At 31.5% G+C, this 16,798-nt stretch overlaps 1 protein-coding gene across 1 annotated transcript; it reads right to left on the minus strand.

Moving 5' to 3' along the window:
* Positions 1–10,195: 10,195 nt before the first annotated feature.
* On the minus strand, positions 10,196–12,057 carry LOC131051973 (patatin-like protein 2). The gene is made up of 8 exons (XM_057986572.1): positions 11,929–12,057; positions 11,769–11,851; positions 11,442–11,616; positions 11,179–11,349; positions 11,049–11,114; positions 10,675–10,896; positions 10,466–10,551; positions 10,196–10,307 (listed from the first exon to the last, which is right to left on the minus strand). Exons 1-8 carry the CDS (start codon positions 12,055–12,057, stop codon positions 10,196–10,198), a joined length of 1,044 nt encoding a protein of 347 aa, XP_057842555.1.
* Between the last annotated feature and the right edge of the window lie 4,741 nt (positions 12,058–16,798).

Consider the following 16,798-nt stretch of genomic DNA (forward strand, 5'->3'; position numbering starts at 1 on the left):
AGCCTGAAGTAGCGATTTTTTCCTCTGAAGTGGCACTATTTTAACACAAAGAAAAACTCATGGAAAACAGAGCACGGAAGGACTCAAATTTGCCCAGATTCGGGCACAGACCTTACAATGGCATAAATACAACCTAGAAATCACTAAAAGCCAATAAGAAAATAAAATCAAGACCATGCATCCAATAATTCCAACATATACGGGCAATAACTTGCACATAAAAGATTATGGATATACCTAGTCTAGATCTAATCAAACCAGATGGACACAAGACACAAGGAGGTCCTAAAATAGGGTATGCAAAAATAAATAAACCTCAACAAAACCAAATGTTACTGCAATTCATTCACAAGAAACTTATAATCAACATATCAATATACACAAATGTTCGTTTTTGGCAGTACAACACAAAGATTCATAAAATCATATATAAATATTTTTCCCAAAATGTTTTCCCAATTACTGATAATATAATAATCATTCATTCCCAAATCTCCCCAAACAATCTTTTAGAAATCATGAAGAAAACATCTCTTTTCAAAAATCATATAGTGACTAGATTGAATCAACTAATACTATGACCTAAATATTGAAAATACAAGTTATTTTATGTTTTATTTTTGTTCTATTTACTTATTCCCATACACCCCTTCTTTGAAACAAAAAATATTTTTCAATTGCTTCATATCCCAGATGTACTATTCAAATCCTTAGCAAGAATATTATCCTCTCAAAAGAATATTTTCTATATACTTATGTTGCATATTGGTTTGTGTGAAAAATTAGCTAACAAAATTGGATCTAGAAGGACTTGGTTTCCATTAAAATTTGAAGTAAAGAATTTTAGTAATATACTAGATAAAATTTTGATAAATGCATTATTTAATATTAAATTTCCCATGTAATTCTATTAAAAAACCTACCGGGGGACTGAAATCCTAAAAAATAATATATTATAATTTATTATAAGGCACAAATAAATATTTTGTGAAAAAAAATTTGGAAAATTATTCTAATCAATACTTCCTTACTTTCACAAGAAGTATACATATATATGGGACACTTACTTCAATGTTCAATAATCTAATCAATATAAAATAATTTAATAGAAGTGGTTAAATCAATTAGGCTACAAGAACGAAAGTAACATTTGATCCTAAATCAAATGACTTGATCTATACCTCAAACAAAAAGAATGACTAACAAATAAGAAATTAAATCTGAAATGAAAAACTAAGATTTTTAAACAAATAGGTTACTTCTTTTCCATAAATAAAAAATGTTTTTTTCTCAAGAAATAATGACATTAAATAATAGATCAAGGAAATAAATACAACATGAATTTAATGATCTAGGTGTAGGCCAATGTGGGATCTATCTATGAATTTACACTCATCAAAAGAACCATAATAAACTAGATAAATCTATAGGAAGAAGAGACCATAAACAAAGAAATTAATAAGGAAAATAAATCATGGGACAGACAAAAACCTTAACAGGTATGTATAAAAAATAACATACACATTCTATAACAAGTAAACGAGAATGGCTCCTACCTACTCCATTTCAAAATTACCTATCTTTCCTAATGGCTCCTCTCCTGCATTGGAGCTAGTGGTGGACTTGGACCTATAGAGGAGGATGTCTCTCATGCTACAAATACTTTTATAGTGTCTCTATCCTGGGTTTGCACAAGTGTTGAGAATATTTCATTGCTTGATATTGGAGGTGTCCCTTATTAATCACATCCCAAGCATATTAAACCTTTTTTAGTCCACTAAAACATGTGGGCCTCATTGATTACATAAAGATTCTCTACTTATTTAGGAAGTTCCTTGGAATCAGAACAACCACAATAATGTTCAATCTCCTTCATAAATAGATATAAAAACCAATTCTAAATTGATATGGCAATCTAAACATAAACTAGTTCTCTAACTAACCATAGGTATCCAAAAAAAATTTCAAGGGTGTTGTAGATATATAACATTTATGTATTGTAATACAAGGTAAATAGAATCCTAATCCTAATAATGTTGTTAGTTGATAATATGTGCACTATCATCTCTCATTAAATATCCCAATGTGTGGCTCAAGATAAGTTATTCAAGAACTACCATGCTAAACATATAGTTTATATACCAATAAAATACTACCAGAACTATATAGATAATACATGAGCCTTAAAATCACTAGAAACCATTATTTTCATCTGCAAACAAGAAATATACCCTCCATAGATTATTTATTTATTTTCTATTTGGTACACACATGGTATTCACTAATTAAAAATTTGTAAGATAAATAAGTATGAAATGTTATTGAGTTGTTTAAACACATTTTAAACTTATATCCCAAGCCCACCTAATTATATGACATCCCACACATAGTACCACCTAATGTAGACAAATTTCCTGCAATCCAAAAATCTATCAAAAATTTTGTTGATATTTGATCTATAACTTGAAAGTCTCATGGGCTTACTAAAATAATAATCTTATCCTTTAAATTTTATATTTTCTATAAATATACAAATGTTGTACTAGTTATGAACAATAAATTAGTCCTCCTGGACTAATAAAAATAAATCAACATATTCAGTCACACAAATTGGGACCCACAAACATGTTGCTATGGTAATAATCGACTAATTAGGAATCTATAAACTAACATGTCATCACTTAATAATATTAGCATTATCTACATGAATTCTCATACAATACCAGCCAAACTCCCTAACAATAATAAGTTCCTATTTCATTTATTTAGAAACTTTAATAGAAACTAGCCTTTTTATTTATTTACTATCTAAACAAACCTATTAATGTAGTAACCCAATATAGATTTTGTACATAAGGGGATTTCAAAAACAACATGATCATTCAAATCACAATTAAAATTATATTTTTTTGCAACAAACCATAATAACATCATTATTTTGTTCACCCATAAAATCGCCTACTAACATAACACATACATTAATTAATAAACAAATATAAAGGTTCCACACCATATATCACTTGACCATGACCTAGCTAATTACAAACAATTCCAATGAGTGAAGAGCACAACTAAATATGAACAAGAGTCATAGATAAAAATTAATATATAATAGTTAAGATAACCTAGATAATTATAATAACAACAATATCATTAATAAATGAGCAACCTATAGGATTAAAAGAAGACGAATGAGGGTCACACTCCTAATAAATTTTAAATTATATATCATAAAATCCTCAACATACCTTTAAAAATGAGTATTACTACCTTAATTACTTAAACTCATGGCACATAAGATCACATTCTAACCACTTCATAGAACATGCAATAAAAGGATCAAAGCTCTATTTAAAAACTATATAATACTGTGGTTCTAAGTTTTGTAGATCTCATTTAATTACAATATCACTCAAGTCAATAATGATTGGAACTATCAATCTCAAAATCCTACAAGGTGTACATGGATAAATGGAGTGAGTAAAAAATTGATTGCAATGTTCATATTAGATCTAAATTTTCAATAGATCCAATTGAATGTAAATTTATCATATTACTTTTCATTAAAAGAGAAAATTGTTTTTACAGGGACCAAAAACCCAAAGTCAATAAAAGAAAAATCTTTAAAAACAACCCCTTGCGGCCCAGCAAGCAAACAGACTCCAACCAACCCACAAAAAACTAGGGTAGATCATCCCGACATGAAAAAACTAGATAGAGATCCTAAATAAAACTATAGTAATTTTCACAATTTATCATTCTTCTAAATGATCTCTTCATTGATAATCATAACTTTCTTACTAATGCTATAAAAAGGGGTCATACCCTTATCTTTACTGTAAAGCCTCATAGGAGGACCCAGCTAGCGCATCTCATTCACATCTAGGTCCTCATCCATGTCCTCTAATGGGGCCCTGTGATTTTTACATGTACCTGCATCCATCGCCTTAGCCCTCTTGACCAAATTCGTGCTACTAGATAGGGAATTGCTCTGAGAGATAGCATGAAGAAATTTGGCCTGCTTAATACGTATACGGAGATCATTACTGATATTGTCCATGGCCACCTTACTCACCATTGCCACCACAATCAGACTCTACTTAAGCTTGTGATAATCATATTTCAAGGGCTCAATGCTCTCTTCATGATCCTTCTTGAGGTCTTTGATACCATAATCCAAGGACCTCGTATTAGCAATAATATTGTCCAAGCCCCCATTAGGTGGTTTATCCTTCTCCTTAAGAATATTGATCTCCTGAAAGATCTAGGAGAATAGGGCATTTTGATTATCCTTTAAATTTATCATATTAGTTATCATTAAAAGGAAAAATAAATAATATAAACAAATAAAAAATAATATTTTTATACTTTTGGGCACAAGAAAATAACAACTACATCACATTATATGATATAATGGCCTTATTTCTATAATGTTATTTAAATTTATCATGTAAAATAATATATTATCCAAGGAGTATGGAGAATAAATCTAAAAAATCTAAAAATATTCATACCAAGATGAGAACTTAATATAAATAATAGTATTCTCTAAGGATTAAGGAGAACAAACCCAGAAAAGCATAGAAAACCTAATGCTAAAATGACCGTTTACTATTAATAGCATTGTTCTCCAAGACTAAGCACAAAAAACAAAAAAATAAATACAACAAAGAGAATGGTCACCAAGTATAACACCAACTAAACTCCAAACCATCACCAAATGCCATAAAATCCTTGAAACTAGTCCAATAGTCAGAAAAGCAGAAGGCATAAAAAGGGGGATATTACACAAAGTGTACTCATTATATAAATATAAGTTCATAATAAACATGTTAATGTTCTAATTCCTTAAAATAATGGTTGGAATCATCATTCATGCATGATTGTTCACAACACAATAATTATCTACTTAAGTATAATGCATCCTATTTTTAGGATGATATTTTATTTTGAGCTTATTCATCAATATAAATTAGATACTTTTATTTTGTGGCTACCAATAGAAACCCCAATAATATAAAGCATGACTAGACAATAAGTACAAATCTTTGTTAGTGAAATGATGTAGAGATCAAAGCAATCATGTCAAACTACCATATAATATATGGATTTGATGAAATTATGTAAGGAAAGCTACAAATTATTTATTTTGGTTGATGATCCGTTATGGTTAAGCTTTTAATTAAGTTGTGGCCACTTAAAGTATTGTACACAGTGTCAGATAAATAATATTTACTCATTCTTAATTCCAACTTAGAAATTTATCATTTAATATTTTAGGTTGCATTTAATGTTTGCATCTGGGTAGTTGAAACTAGTTGTCTTCTATCTACCCTTGCTTCCTATTGAGACATAGTATGTTTTGTCATCCCCTACCTTTGGATTTATAAGAAAGGAATTTGTACATTTTTATTCACCTCATCTCAATCTCAAACTCAATAAAAAAAATTATTGACGAAATATCATCTCATGTGTTGATTCTCTCTTTGTTGTGAAGGTGTGTCTACATATTGGTTTTTGGGGTTGGGTGCAAGCACCACCATGGTATCAAAGCTTGCTTTCTATAATCTCGTTCCAATTTTGAGTGTGTTACTTTATTTTAGTTTTTAGGTCCTATAGAATATGATATTTTTTCTATTGATGACATTTGATTGGTGCTCAAAGGTTTGTTTATCTTTCTTTATAGTTTAGATCAATGTTGCCAGTTTTGGATCAGGTATTATCTTTGCTTAATCAGTATAAGGCTTTCTCATTTTGTTTTTTTTGTCTAGATGATATTGCATTTTCTAGATATATAATATTTTTGTACCTTCACATAAGATTTCAAAAGTAGATTTGTGTTTTGTATTAGCAATCTACAATTGGAAGATCTCACATGTTTTGGTGGTCGCCTCCTTCGAAAGCTCACATTGGAACTTAGTTGGTTCAACTACATGCTAGTTCTTGCTTGATGCAAATGAATCGTTGAAGGAATATGATCGTATCTATTTGTGGTGGCATTTTATTTTCCTCTACCGACAGGTTTCATTTTGACTGAATCAAGGCAAATATCTTTGTTGAACCATGACTTCTCCATTCACACCAAATTTAAAGCTCCTCGTGTATATTGTATCTCCTCAAGATGCTTCTTCTCTTCACATGTAGGTTCCTAATCCTCTTTACAATTTCTTAGTTGATAAGATTTATTTTTGCCAAATTTCATCATTTATAAAGTTAGTGAAATATTTAGGATTTTCACCCTCTCTATGCACACAGTCGAAGCATGGGTGGGACCCATGGGTAAAGGTTAGAATATTTACATGGTAATTTTTATTCCATATTGATGACATGATGGTGGTCTTGGGGCTTCATATAACTCAATTCATAGTGCTTCTCTCCTGAGCTATGGCTCACACTATTTCAGCTTATTCCTTGTAGACACTATGTGCCTAGGGTGTTTAACTTGCACACTTGGCCTTTGAATTGTCTGTATATTTTTTTACTTGGTGACATGGGTTGGTGATTTTTCTTATGGTTGTGTTGTGATGTGGTTATGTGGGGGTGGTGTATAAAGCCACCACCATCTCTATGTCCATTCACCAAGGGGACATTTTTCTTCTCTCATGCTAAGTTGATGGTACCATGGAGGATGAAACCCTATCCCCCTGGTGCTAAAGAGGGGAACGAGCTTTATTTATCACCTTTAGGCTAAAATCATTTTTTTCTTCAAATGGCCATAACTTGGGCATTTGTCGTCCATTTTTTAAAAATGAGGTATCATCAAAAAGGTAGTTCCATACAATTTCTATTGGTATAGGTATTTTATTCTTTCCTATTTGTTTCTTATATATTAGTTGCATATATTTTGTAAGAAATTTCTTTTGTAAACACATTGAGATAAAGTGCCACAACTTGTTCATGTATTTTTCAAGAGATTTGCATAGATTTTGTGCCATATTGTTTTGTTTGTACTATATTATAAAGTTTCATGGGGATTTGTGTGGTTCCTTTTTTGTTTGTCACTCACAACTTTGTTAAGTGAGCGTCCCTGCACAACAATAGGATCTTCTAGATTTTTCCTCATCTGTGTGTGTAGTCTTGGTGCATACCCTTTTATTCAGTTGTACATACTCTATTTTGGTCACTTCAAATTTTTTATTTTATCCTTCATGCATTGTGTTTTGACACATAGTTTTAGTGGATCTTTAATGGCTCTCCTTAGTCAGCATTATGGGCGGTATTATACTATTCATGCTAATTCTTCCTTTCATTTTTCTTGAAGTGAGTTGAGACACTCATGCATTGATATTTTATTGAGGCAAACTACATTATTCAGTTGATTTGATCATGGTTCTTCAAACTATTGCACCTATATTTTCAACTTGCATTAGTTGAGTAGTGATGATGAGATCACTCATGCAACTTCATCAGTTGAGTATAGGGGATCACTTATGCAGATTCATGTGCCATTTGTAACTTTGATTGATAAAACTTTTACATTTGTTGATCATTTTCTGAATAGTGTCATTTGGGGGACTCATGTAAATCGTTGTATACTTAATCATAATCATAATATTATTTGAGAGAAGGTTCTTCAGCTACAAAATTTTATCAATCATCTTTTGGTAGTTGTATATAGCTTCTTCATGCATCAATGACACTCTTCATGTTCTTGTTTTGGGACATTTATTTTGGAGTCTTCTTAGTCCTTCATGTTCTTCCTTTTGGAAAGGATTTTTATCCCACAGAGTTTTTCTCTTTCCTCTATTTGTAAGAGACAAGTTTTACATGGATACCTTACATGGTATAGTTGTGAGGACCCATCATCATATCATGGTACATTTTGCATAATTATTATTCTCCCTAAGTTGTACTTTAGGGTGGGTGTTGGAGTAAATATTATTTACTCATGCATAAGTCCAACTTAGGCATTTATCATTTAATGTTTTAGGCCACATTAAATGGTTGTAGGTAGCTAATGGTAGTTGTCTTATACTTACCCTTGCATCCTCTTGAAACACATGTTCACATCCTATGTTCTCCCATCTCCTTCCTTTGGCTTTACAAGCAATGAATTTTTACATTTGTATTAACCTCATCTCAATCTAGATCTCAATACATTTTTTTTATTAGTGAAATATCATCTTATGTGTTGATTCTCTCTTTTTTTAAGTGAAATTCTCTACACCTTACTCCTTAATAAATGTACTATCACAATGGATCTCATATACATCAAATTTTGATCACTAGACATATTCTAGGATTTAAAATTTAAATGATAAAATACATAAACTATCTTATGTGCTCTACTATGTGTCATGATTCTATTTGTCTTCCCTTGGTAGGTGGGAGAATCACTTTTTATGTTATTCCTTAGCTATTATCTTGATGTCATACATTTAAAACAAGATAAATAGTAACCATTGATTATGTTAATATTTGACAAAGTTAAGTAATATTATATAAACATAATTATTACTTCCTCATGACACATTTTACCTTTATAATCATGGTATAGTACATCTTTAGAAAATTAACTAATGAGACAAATAATTAAAAAAATTATGATTGAGAAAAAATGTGACAGGACACCTTTTGTGATAGTTTTAAAACAAGAAATGATCACAACAATGGTTTCTTCATGAGTAAGAGCTTAAATAAGAATTTTATCTATCTATGGATTCTCTCCTTGACCTACACTAATCAATATATGAGAAATAGATCGACCCTTGTGTTGGATATTTTTGATTGGTTTGTTTTGATTATCTTGATGATAGAGTAGCTTTATTAGCTATTGGAGACTACATGTAGGATTTGCATCCTCTCATGATTCATCCTTGGTATCCCTCATTCAACCCCTTAAGTTAGTATATTGATGTTACCCATGTTTAGGTAAGATTTCCTTATCTTCCTCTACAATGCTCATGTAAATCTACTTTTGAGGTGATCAAAAGCACTTTTGGTCATCTCTTGAATGTGGACATGACTTCTACAAACTTTTTCCACGCCTTTTTTCATGTCATGATGGATGTTGATTTTTCAAAAGCTTTACTTAATTCCTTGACCAATATTTTTCACTATAAATCTCAAAAAATCAAATCCAAATCATTAGATATTCTCTCAATTTAACAAGATTATATAATAAAGTTGAACACTATTACTTTGAGTCTTATTATGTGTCATATTTCTAATTTTTTTAATGGTATGATTGCAAGAATCAATGGATACAGATGTCTTCGGTATTATCCCAATTGCATAGATTCAAAAAATGATGAGTCATGACCTTAAATCTGTTGAGGCTTAAAGAAGTTGTGTTAGATTCCAAAACATTATATTGGAATTGGTTATTTTAAATTTATAATTGTAGGATAATAAATCTTTAGCTAAGTCATTAATGAAACAAAATTTTGAATTAAACATTAACAAAGGCAAATAAGCAATGATGTGGTTAATTTTAATTGGTTACAGTCAACCATTTGTTATGTTTCTATTTGACTTGGCACAAAAAGAAGAAAAATCATCCCATGCTTGTGACTCAACTATTATCCCAATGATAGAAAATCAAAATAAGATAGATCATGACTGTTGCATATGTCAATGTTTCATGAAGTTAATTAATATAATATAAATGAACATAACTTAATAATGGTACAAGATAATACACCTACTCCAATAATTATGACAAATCATTATTCAATCATAAAATAATAATAATTAGGACAAATCACTATTTTATTTTTTTTGTCAAGCTTAGATGTGGAAAAAAATAATCGTACGATACCCTAAATTTGAAAACTCATAAAGCGTCAAATCTAAAAGCCAATCACAATTGAAAAACAATAATTTTAAAAAAGACATGAACAATTCTTTGAAGAATTCGAAAAACACAGGTCGGAAATCTCTTCCACTTAAATGCAGTTCGATTGAACAGAGAAGAAGTGAAAGATAATAATTATGCTCTAAGAAAATGGCGAAAGTTTGTAATAAATATTTAAATGAAAATGATGGACAACAACATTCGATTAAAAAACACTGAGAGAAATCTTTTACAAATATATATTGAGAGGACTGATAGGATGCAGCCCAATCTTAATGTACGGTGTTTGCCACTACATAAATCAGATGTGTCAGCCCACCAACACCCTGATCAGTTTTATTAATAACAACTATACATGATATTCTAACCTAAGGAGTGATTGGAATGGGAAAGAAAAGTTTAGATCTTTATTCCACCACTATGGGCATTCGAATGCCCATTCTTAGAATGTGAAGAAGATGCACGCTTCTTATCCCTCAACTTCTTATCCATAGAGAGTCCTTCACCCATTCTGCCAAGTTGAAATAATACAGTAAGAAAACTTATGGTGACATTAAACGCGCTACAAAACTAGAATATGGAAATACAGGGAAAAGTCAGAGTACTAAGACATACACTATCTCAGGACGTCCAGTCTCTATATCCAAAGTTCTAACAGGCTTATCCTACAACTCCTGCCCTTTCTTCACAAGGTTCCTCAGGTTTTCTTCTGTACTGAGATCCATCTTTGCTTCACTTCCTTTTAATTGCCATTCCTACAGTATGAACCCACATATCTTAGCCATACAGAAAATTAAAGCAGAAATAGGGTCTATAGAATTATAGATCTAGAAATTTTCTCATTTCAAAAAAAAGTAATCGAAGTCATAAAAAAAGACCTGGATTCTAAGATAATTTTCTTTGCAATGATGGAGCATCAAAACTGTATGAATGTTGACCATGTCTGAACTTGCATTCATGATGGATTCTATCAGAGGTGTTCTTCCATCGTGAGCAATCCACTTCAAGCTTCCCCATGTCGCAGCCTTTTTTGCATCCCATTCAATACCGTCTTCTAATCCCGTTCCAAGAGAAAGCCCAATAAAGTGGTCAATGTGTTTCTGCAAATAGAAAAACTAGGGTTACATATTTGCGCTTAATGTTTCCCGACATTGAGCTTTCATTTTATATGAGCTGTACAGACATTTGGTTGTGTACAGATTAGATGTTTACTCTAAATTGAAACAAATAGTATCAAAATTAAATTAAATACCTTCTTGTCTTCGATTCTTGGATCCCGATGAACTGCTCGAGTGACTAGATTCATTGCTATCAAGGTCTGCATTATCGAAGAATATATTCATGTCATACAAAAATATAAGCATAACCCATAATCATAATACAAGCATTACAGGATTGTTGGCTGCTACTCCTCCATCTACTAAGTTAAAAACTCTGGTTTCCCCATTGCTGGACTTTGTAGTAAACTGGTGAGATGGAAAATTGGTAGGAGGTGCAGTTGTGGAGAGGCATACGTCCATAAGATTTGGATTCTTCAGCGGATCTACTTTCGCCTGCATATATTATAATGTATTAAGAATCTTTGTCTATAGCTCATTTGCATGATTAAATAATTTAAAATCATCCTATTAAATACAATAAATACCTCATGGCTGGCGAAAATCGTGGGAAACTGCGTCTTGATATCGAAGGTGGGTATCACTAGGTTAGTTACCGTTTCAGCAAGACGTGTTTCGTGAAATTTCTCTTGTTTTAAGATATCGACCAGATGTTTGCCAGTGAATTTGGGACCGAAAATGCCGTGAAAAATATTCCATTTGCTACAAGTCCAATGACGAGAATTTTTGCGTAAATATAACAAATATTACGATCACTTCCTATGGAACTCGCATTCTTCAAGTAGAAATCTTCAATTTTCTGGGTACTAAAATGACGCTTGTATTTGTGGTCATTCGGGTCTGGAGTAGCTAACATTGTGGTGATGAGACCTCCAGTGCTGGTACCTGCCATTATATTGAAATAATCTGCTAGTCTGGCATCTTCCCCATCCAATTTCTGAGAAAAAACGAAGCATTTCTGTAATAGATTTGTGCAACTAAAACTATATAAATTGTGAAAGAATTTATATATACCTGCAACTGTTGCTCTAAGAATTTGAGTAATTGCACAGGGATAAGACCCCGGACTCCTCCATCCACACTCAGGATTCTTGTACCCACGTCCCCCGAAACATCGATTGGAAGAATATCCTCGTTAGCCATTGAGAGAATGTATGGAGAAGTAGCCTCTAATAGGTACTCCAATTTATGAGGAATTAATGTGAAGAGTAACTCAGTTAGGACTTCTATATATAGATGGAGGTTATGAGCATTGGTAATATACGAAAGCTAAATACACACATGATTAGATTATGTATCTTCAAAAAAAATGTCTTTGACATTTATATTAGATTATATAACATGAAATTTGTATTATTTTTGTTCAAACTCAGTTAGTAAGATGACATGCCATAAAGTATTAAGTGACATTCCGTTTATTTTTTAAAAGAAGCTTGGAATGTGCATATGATGTTAGTTTTGTCTTTCTACAAGCTAATGAACTTTCAAGCATAATACACATTGCAACCACATGCTCTACTCGTAACTTACAATTCCTTTGAATTCAATTCTTTCTTGCCAAGATAACACATTAGTGATACCTAGGATCAATACACACAACACTTAGCATGTTCATTTATTGCTAGAGCCCCTTAATTTTTGCCTATTTTCAATGTTAGCATAATAATGTGCATTCAATATTGATGTTCTTTCCTATCTCCATATCATCACTCCGAAATAGAACCTCTACTTCAGTAGATTATTAGTTTCTAGTAGGACACACATATATGATTAATCATAATAGGGTATTCTAGTTAGGCCTTTTATGATGACTTTTGGTATAGAGTTACTTCTTATTTGCCACATATATCATTGCTTTCTCTTTAGACAAAAAAATAATTATGGCCAAATACTGTATCCACCTATCCTCAATAGTTAGGACAACCTTTCCCTAAAACATCTCATTGTCATGGAATAAAAATATTAGACTCATCGAAGGAGAAGAACACATAGAATTATATTCAATATTTTTTATATCTTGACTTTATTTTCGTGTTCTAAATTATCATCATTAGCTTCCATTTCATCTACCTCAACATCATTAAAATGATTTTCATTAATCTAGAATCTATTTTTTATGTAGTAAATTTCATGGGTTCCTATTAGAATTGGCCTCTTCAACCTTGAAAATGTTTTTATTTTATTTTATTTATTAAGGTAAGTAGGGTTTTGAAAGGGCTCAAAACCTTGTATAGAGATAGGAACAAGAGTGGATAAATAACATACTCAGAAAACAAAGATAAAATAGAACAAGATCATTAAAATAGAAAAATAAGGTGAAACATAAGGACTAACCAAAGCCTAAAATAGAATTACAAGACTTTGCATCCAAATGATTTGGATGTGGAGGAGAGTTTAACTTATGAAGGTCCTTTTTTCTCCTATGAACAACTATCCAAGACAACTTCAGAACTAAAATCTAATTCAATAGGACCATAGAAATTAAAACCTCCTCAAAATATCTATTACATTTTACATCATCATTTGAAGGATGAGGAGACAAAATAAACTTGGTGAGAAGCTTAGAAATTGAAGATCAAACAAAATTTTTAGTCATAGTAAGAGATTTACAATGAACAAGAAGAGGATTTTCCACTCTAAATCATCAAACTTGTGAGAAAAAACATCAAGGTACATATTAAGATGCTTAAGAAGATATTTCTTCCACTAGGTTGAAGAAGACCTCTTATGAGAGTCAAAGGAACAATCAAATGTCAAGTGCCTAATAGAAAAATAATTCTTACAACAAAAAGGTATACCTTCATTATTAATAATATAGGTCCAATACTAGTTATTAAACTATAAGAAAACCTTTGTACAAAAGTCCTTTGACAAATAAAATTTCACCAAAACACAAGCATAAGAAGTTTGCATAAATTTTTATAGGATATGTCAACCTTCAAGAAATGATTAATAGCATTACTAGTGACTTCATATTCATTAGAATGCTAAAAATATAAGCAGGGATAAGGTAATATCACCTAAATAGGTGTTAAATATATTACCTCCTACAAAGGATTAAAAGAAGGGGACCTACGTCACATCAAAATGGGGTGTAAATCACATCTAGACACCATCATCAAGAATAGCATGTCTAACCTTATAGGAGTAAATACTAACAATGAAAAACCCTTTAGCTAAAGGGTAAATCTCAAACCTACCCTTAATCAAGTGTGACCAAGTTTTCTAGAAATTCAAGAGTGGGGATTTGGGAGATAAGACCAAAAATGGTTGAACCTGCAAATCAAACTCCTACACTAAATGTAAGACTTGGTCAAGCACAACTTGCCCCAATTGCACAACAAGAGTAGAACTAGCACAAAGAAGAGGGACCTTATATAATGTGTAGGAAAAGGGAAAGCCTTACCCAAAATACAACCTTTAGAAGTAGGACCTTAGATAATATTAGCAAAAGATCCAGGAGAAAAGGCACTATTCAAAGCCCCATTAGATAGAGAAACTAAAGGAGACCCAACACAATTAGGAGGTATACAAGGGTCCACCAAAGAAACCTTGATAGAGAGGGGGAAAGAAACAATGTTAGTAGGAGAGGATAATGAGATGTCAATGATAAAATATAGTGGAGGGGGTCGTACACTTATAGTAAATTGCAACCAAACTATAGAGCAGGGGATGGAACCATAAAATAGGGGCTAGGGCCCAATGCATTTCCATCAACCCAGGTCGGAAGGGATGGAAATTCAAATTGTAAGAAGATCAAGATTAGGTTATTCTTTTCACCTTGACTAGTTGTTTTGATTCATATTTTATTCCTAATTCTTAAAACTAGAGTAATTTTGTGTAATGGGCTTTAAGTCTATATTAATTATAAAAAATCCTTGATCATTATTTGACCTATGAATTGTTTTGTTACAATTCAATTGAAAAATATGAGAGATTACAATTAAATAATGCCTCAAAAATATTTAAGGAATATTATCAATGAATTTTGGAAATTTAATTAGCCTTTTATAATTTTTATCATGAAAGAAGGGAAAAAGTATAATGAACTTGACTCATATTTTTCTTCACAACATTCATGTCTGAAAATTTATTAAATTTTTATGCTTAAAGGGGTAATAAGAATATTGTCTTAAATATACGTGTTTAAATGTATTGCGTGCAATTACCTTGAATTATATTATTCAAACATTATAGCATTGTAAATTGCACCCCATGCAATTTCATGTTTCATAATGCCTTCACCTTAGTTGAATTGAAGACAATGATCAAGCTTCCACCTCACCATCTTATCTAGCCCACTTTTCCATTATTTATACTATCATCCTTATCATTTTGTTCGAATCGATCATGAACACTTGCACACCATGAAGGCATCCATGTGTTTCACTTTCATCCATGAATAATTGCAGCTAAAGGTGGCCATTAAGATATTAACCTACTAATTTTTGAAGTGTAACACCTCTTTCAAATCCAATCAAAGTTGGGATGATTTCCAGTCCTTTTATCTTGCTATTTTTTCTTTAGTTTTCTCTCTTTGGATCTCCTTTTGCATTCTATTAGATTCACAACTTTGTCTTTGTACTTATGCTCGTGATCTCTCACAAGTTTTTTACATTCACCTTCATCAATTTCTTCCATTTCCTTTCACAATGAACCTTCATCAACTTGGGAATTCTATATTTTCCTCTCACCCCCCAGTAAGCTCTTAGTTTCCAGTGTTGAAATAATATTTCTCCTTAATGAGGGTTTGATTGTGAAAAAATTTTGATCACATTCACCCCAACATTTCTCCATTCATCGTATGTGTGCAGTTTTAGCAAGGAAGAAAATGGTATATGGTAGAGGATTCATTTGTTGAATTGTTTATAAGTATTTCTTCCTATTTCTTATCATGTAATCAATCCTTTTCTGACTTTAAGTTTTTAGTTTCCAATCTTTTTAACATTTATAGAAGAGTGGGAAATTTTTCATTGAAGATTGACAGCATCGGTCATCACTTTCGGCCTGAGGAAGACAAATATGTAAGTGGCCTAATTGGCCTAATAGACTAAGAGGGAGTGTTGATGCTATTGGTCAGATTCCTTCAGACCGACATCGATAATATAAAGGTTGTGATAATATAATTATATGATTATGTGATAATATAATTATATTATAATTATATTGTATAATTTTTATATTATATGATAATATAATAGTTATTATATTATTATTAATAATATAATTATTGGAGACCAACTTGGAAGGCTAGTGACCCTTGGTGAAGGGGCACCACTGATAGGTATAAAGGAAGAATACATATTCCTCTTTAAAGGGATTGAAGATAGAATAATATAAATATAATGTGTATACATCAATTTAAGATGGTATCAGAGCGGGTAAGAAACCCGAGAAAGGCCCTAATTAATGATGGAGTTCACATTCAAACTTCAAAGAGAAATTTGTGAAGTCTATAGTGTTTTGGTATATCTACTCATCTTTCAATATTGGTGATTAATATTATTAGACTGACTGATTATGTATTGCGGATTTTATTGGATAAAACCGATTCTATGGTGCCAAGCGATATATCATCTGAGAGTGATTGTCTTTGCTGAAGAATATATTTTATAAGAATACTTGGTGTTAGTATTCAGGTTTGTGTGGCAAGAGTTATTTGCACAGCTTCAAGTGTTAGACATGTACCTATGTTCTTCATCCATCACAATTCCTTTAGTATCATAGGACTTCGAATCAAAGCACAACCCTTATTTGGAAATGTTCTAGTTATCATGCATCCTTGTTCGATGGAATTGAGTTTTCTTTATTGTGTTGATATTGGATTTAAAGAGCCATCCTAAACACATCGTGTGGGAGCTTATTCATTATTTCATGGACTATG

The sequence above is a fragment of the Cryptomeria japonica genome, chromosome 2 (genome assembly GCF_030272615.1).
Source record: "Cryptomeria japonica chromosome 2, Sugi_1.0, whole genome shotgun sequence".
In the NCBI taxonomy this organism is placed as follows: domain Eukaryota; kingdom Viridiplantae; phylum Streptophyta; class Pinopsida; order Cupressales; family Cupressaceae; genus Cryptomeria; species Cryptomeria japonica.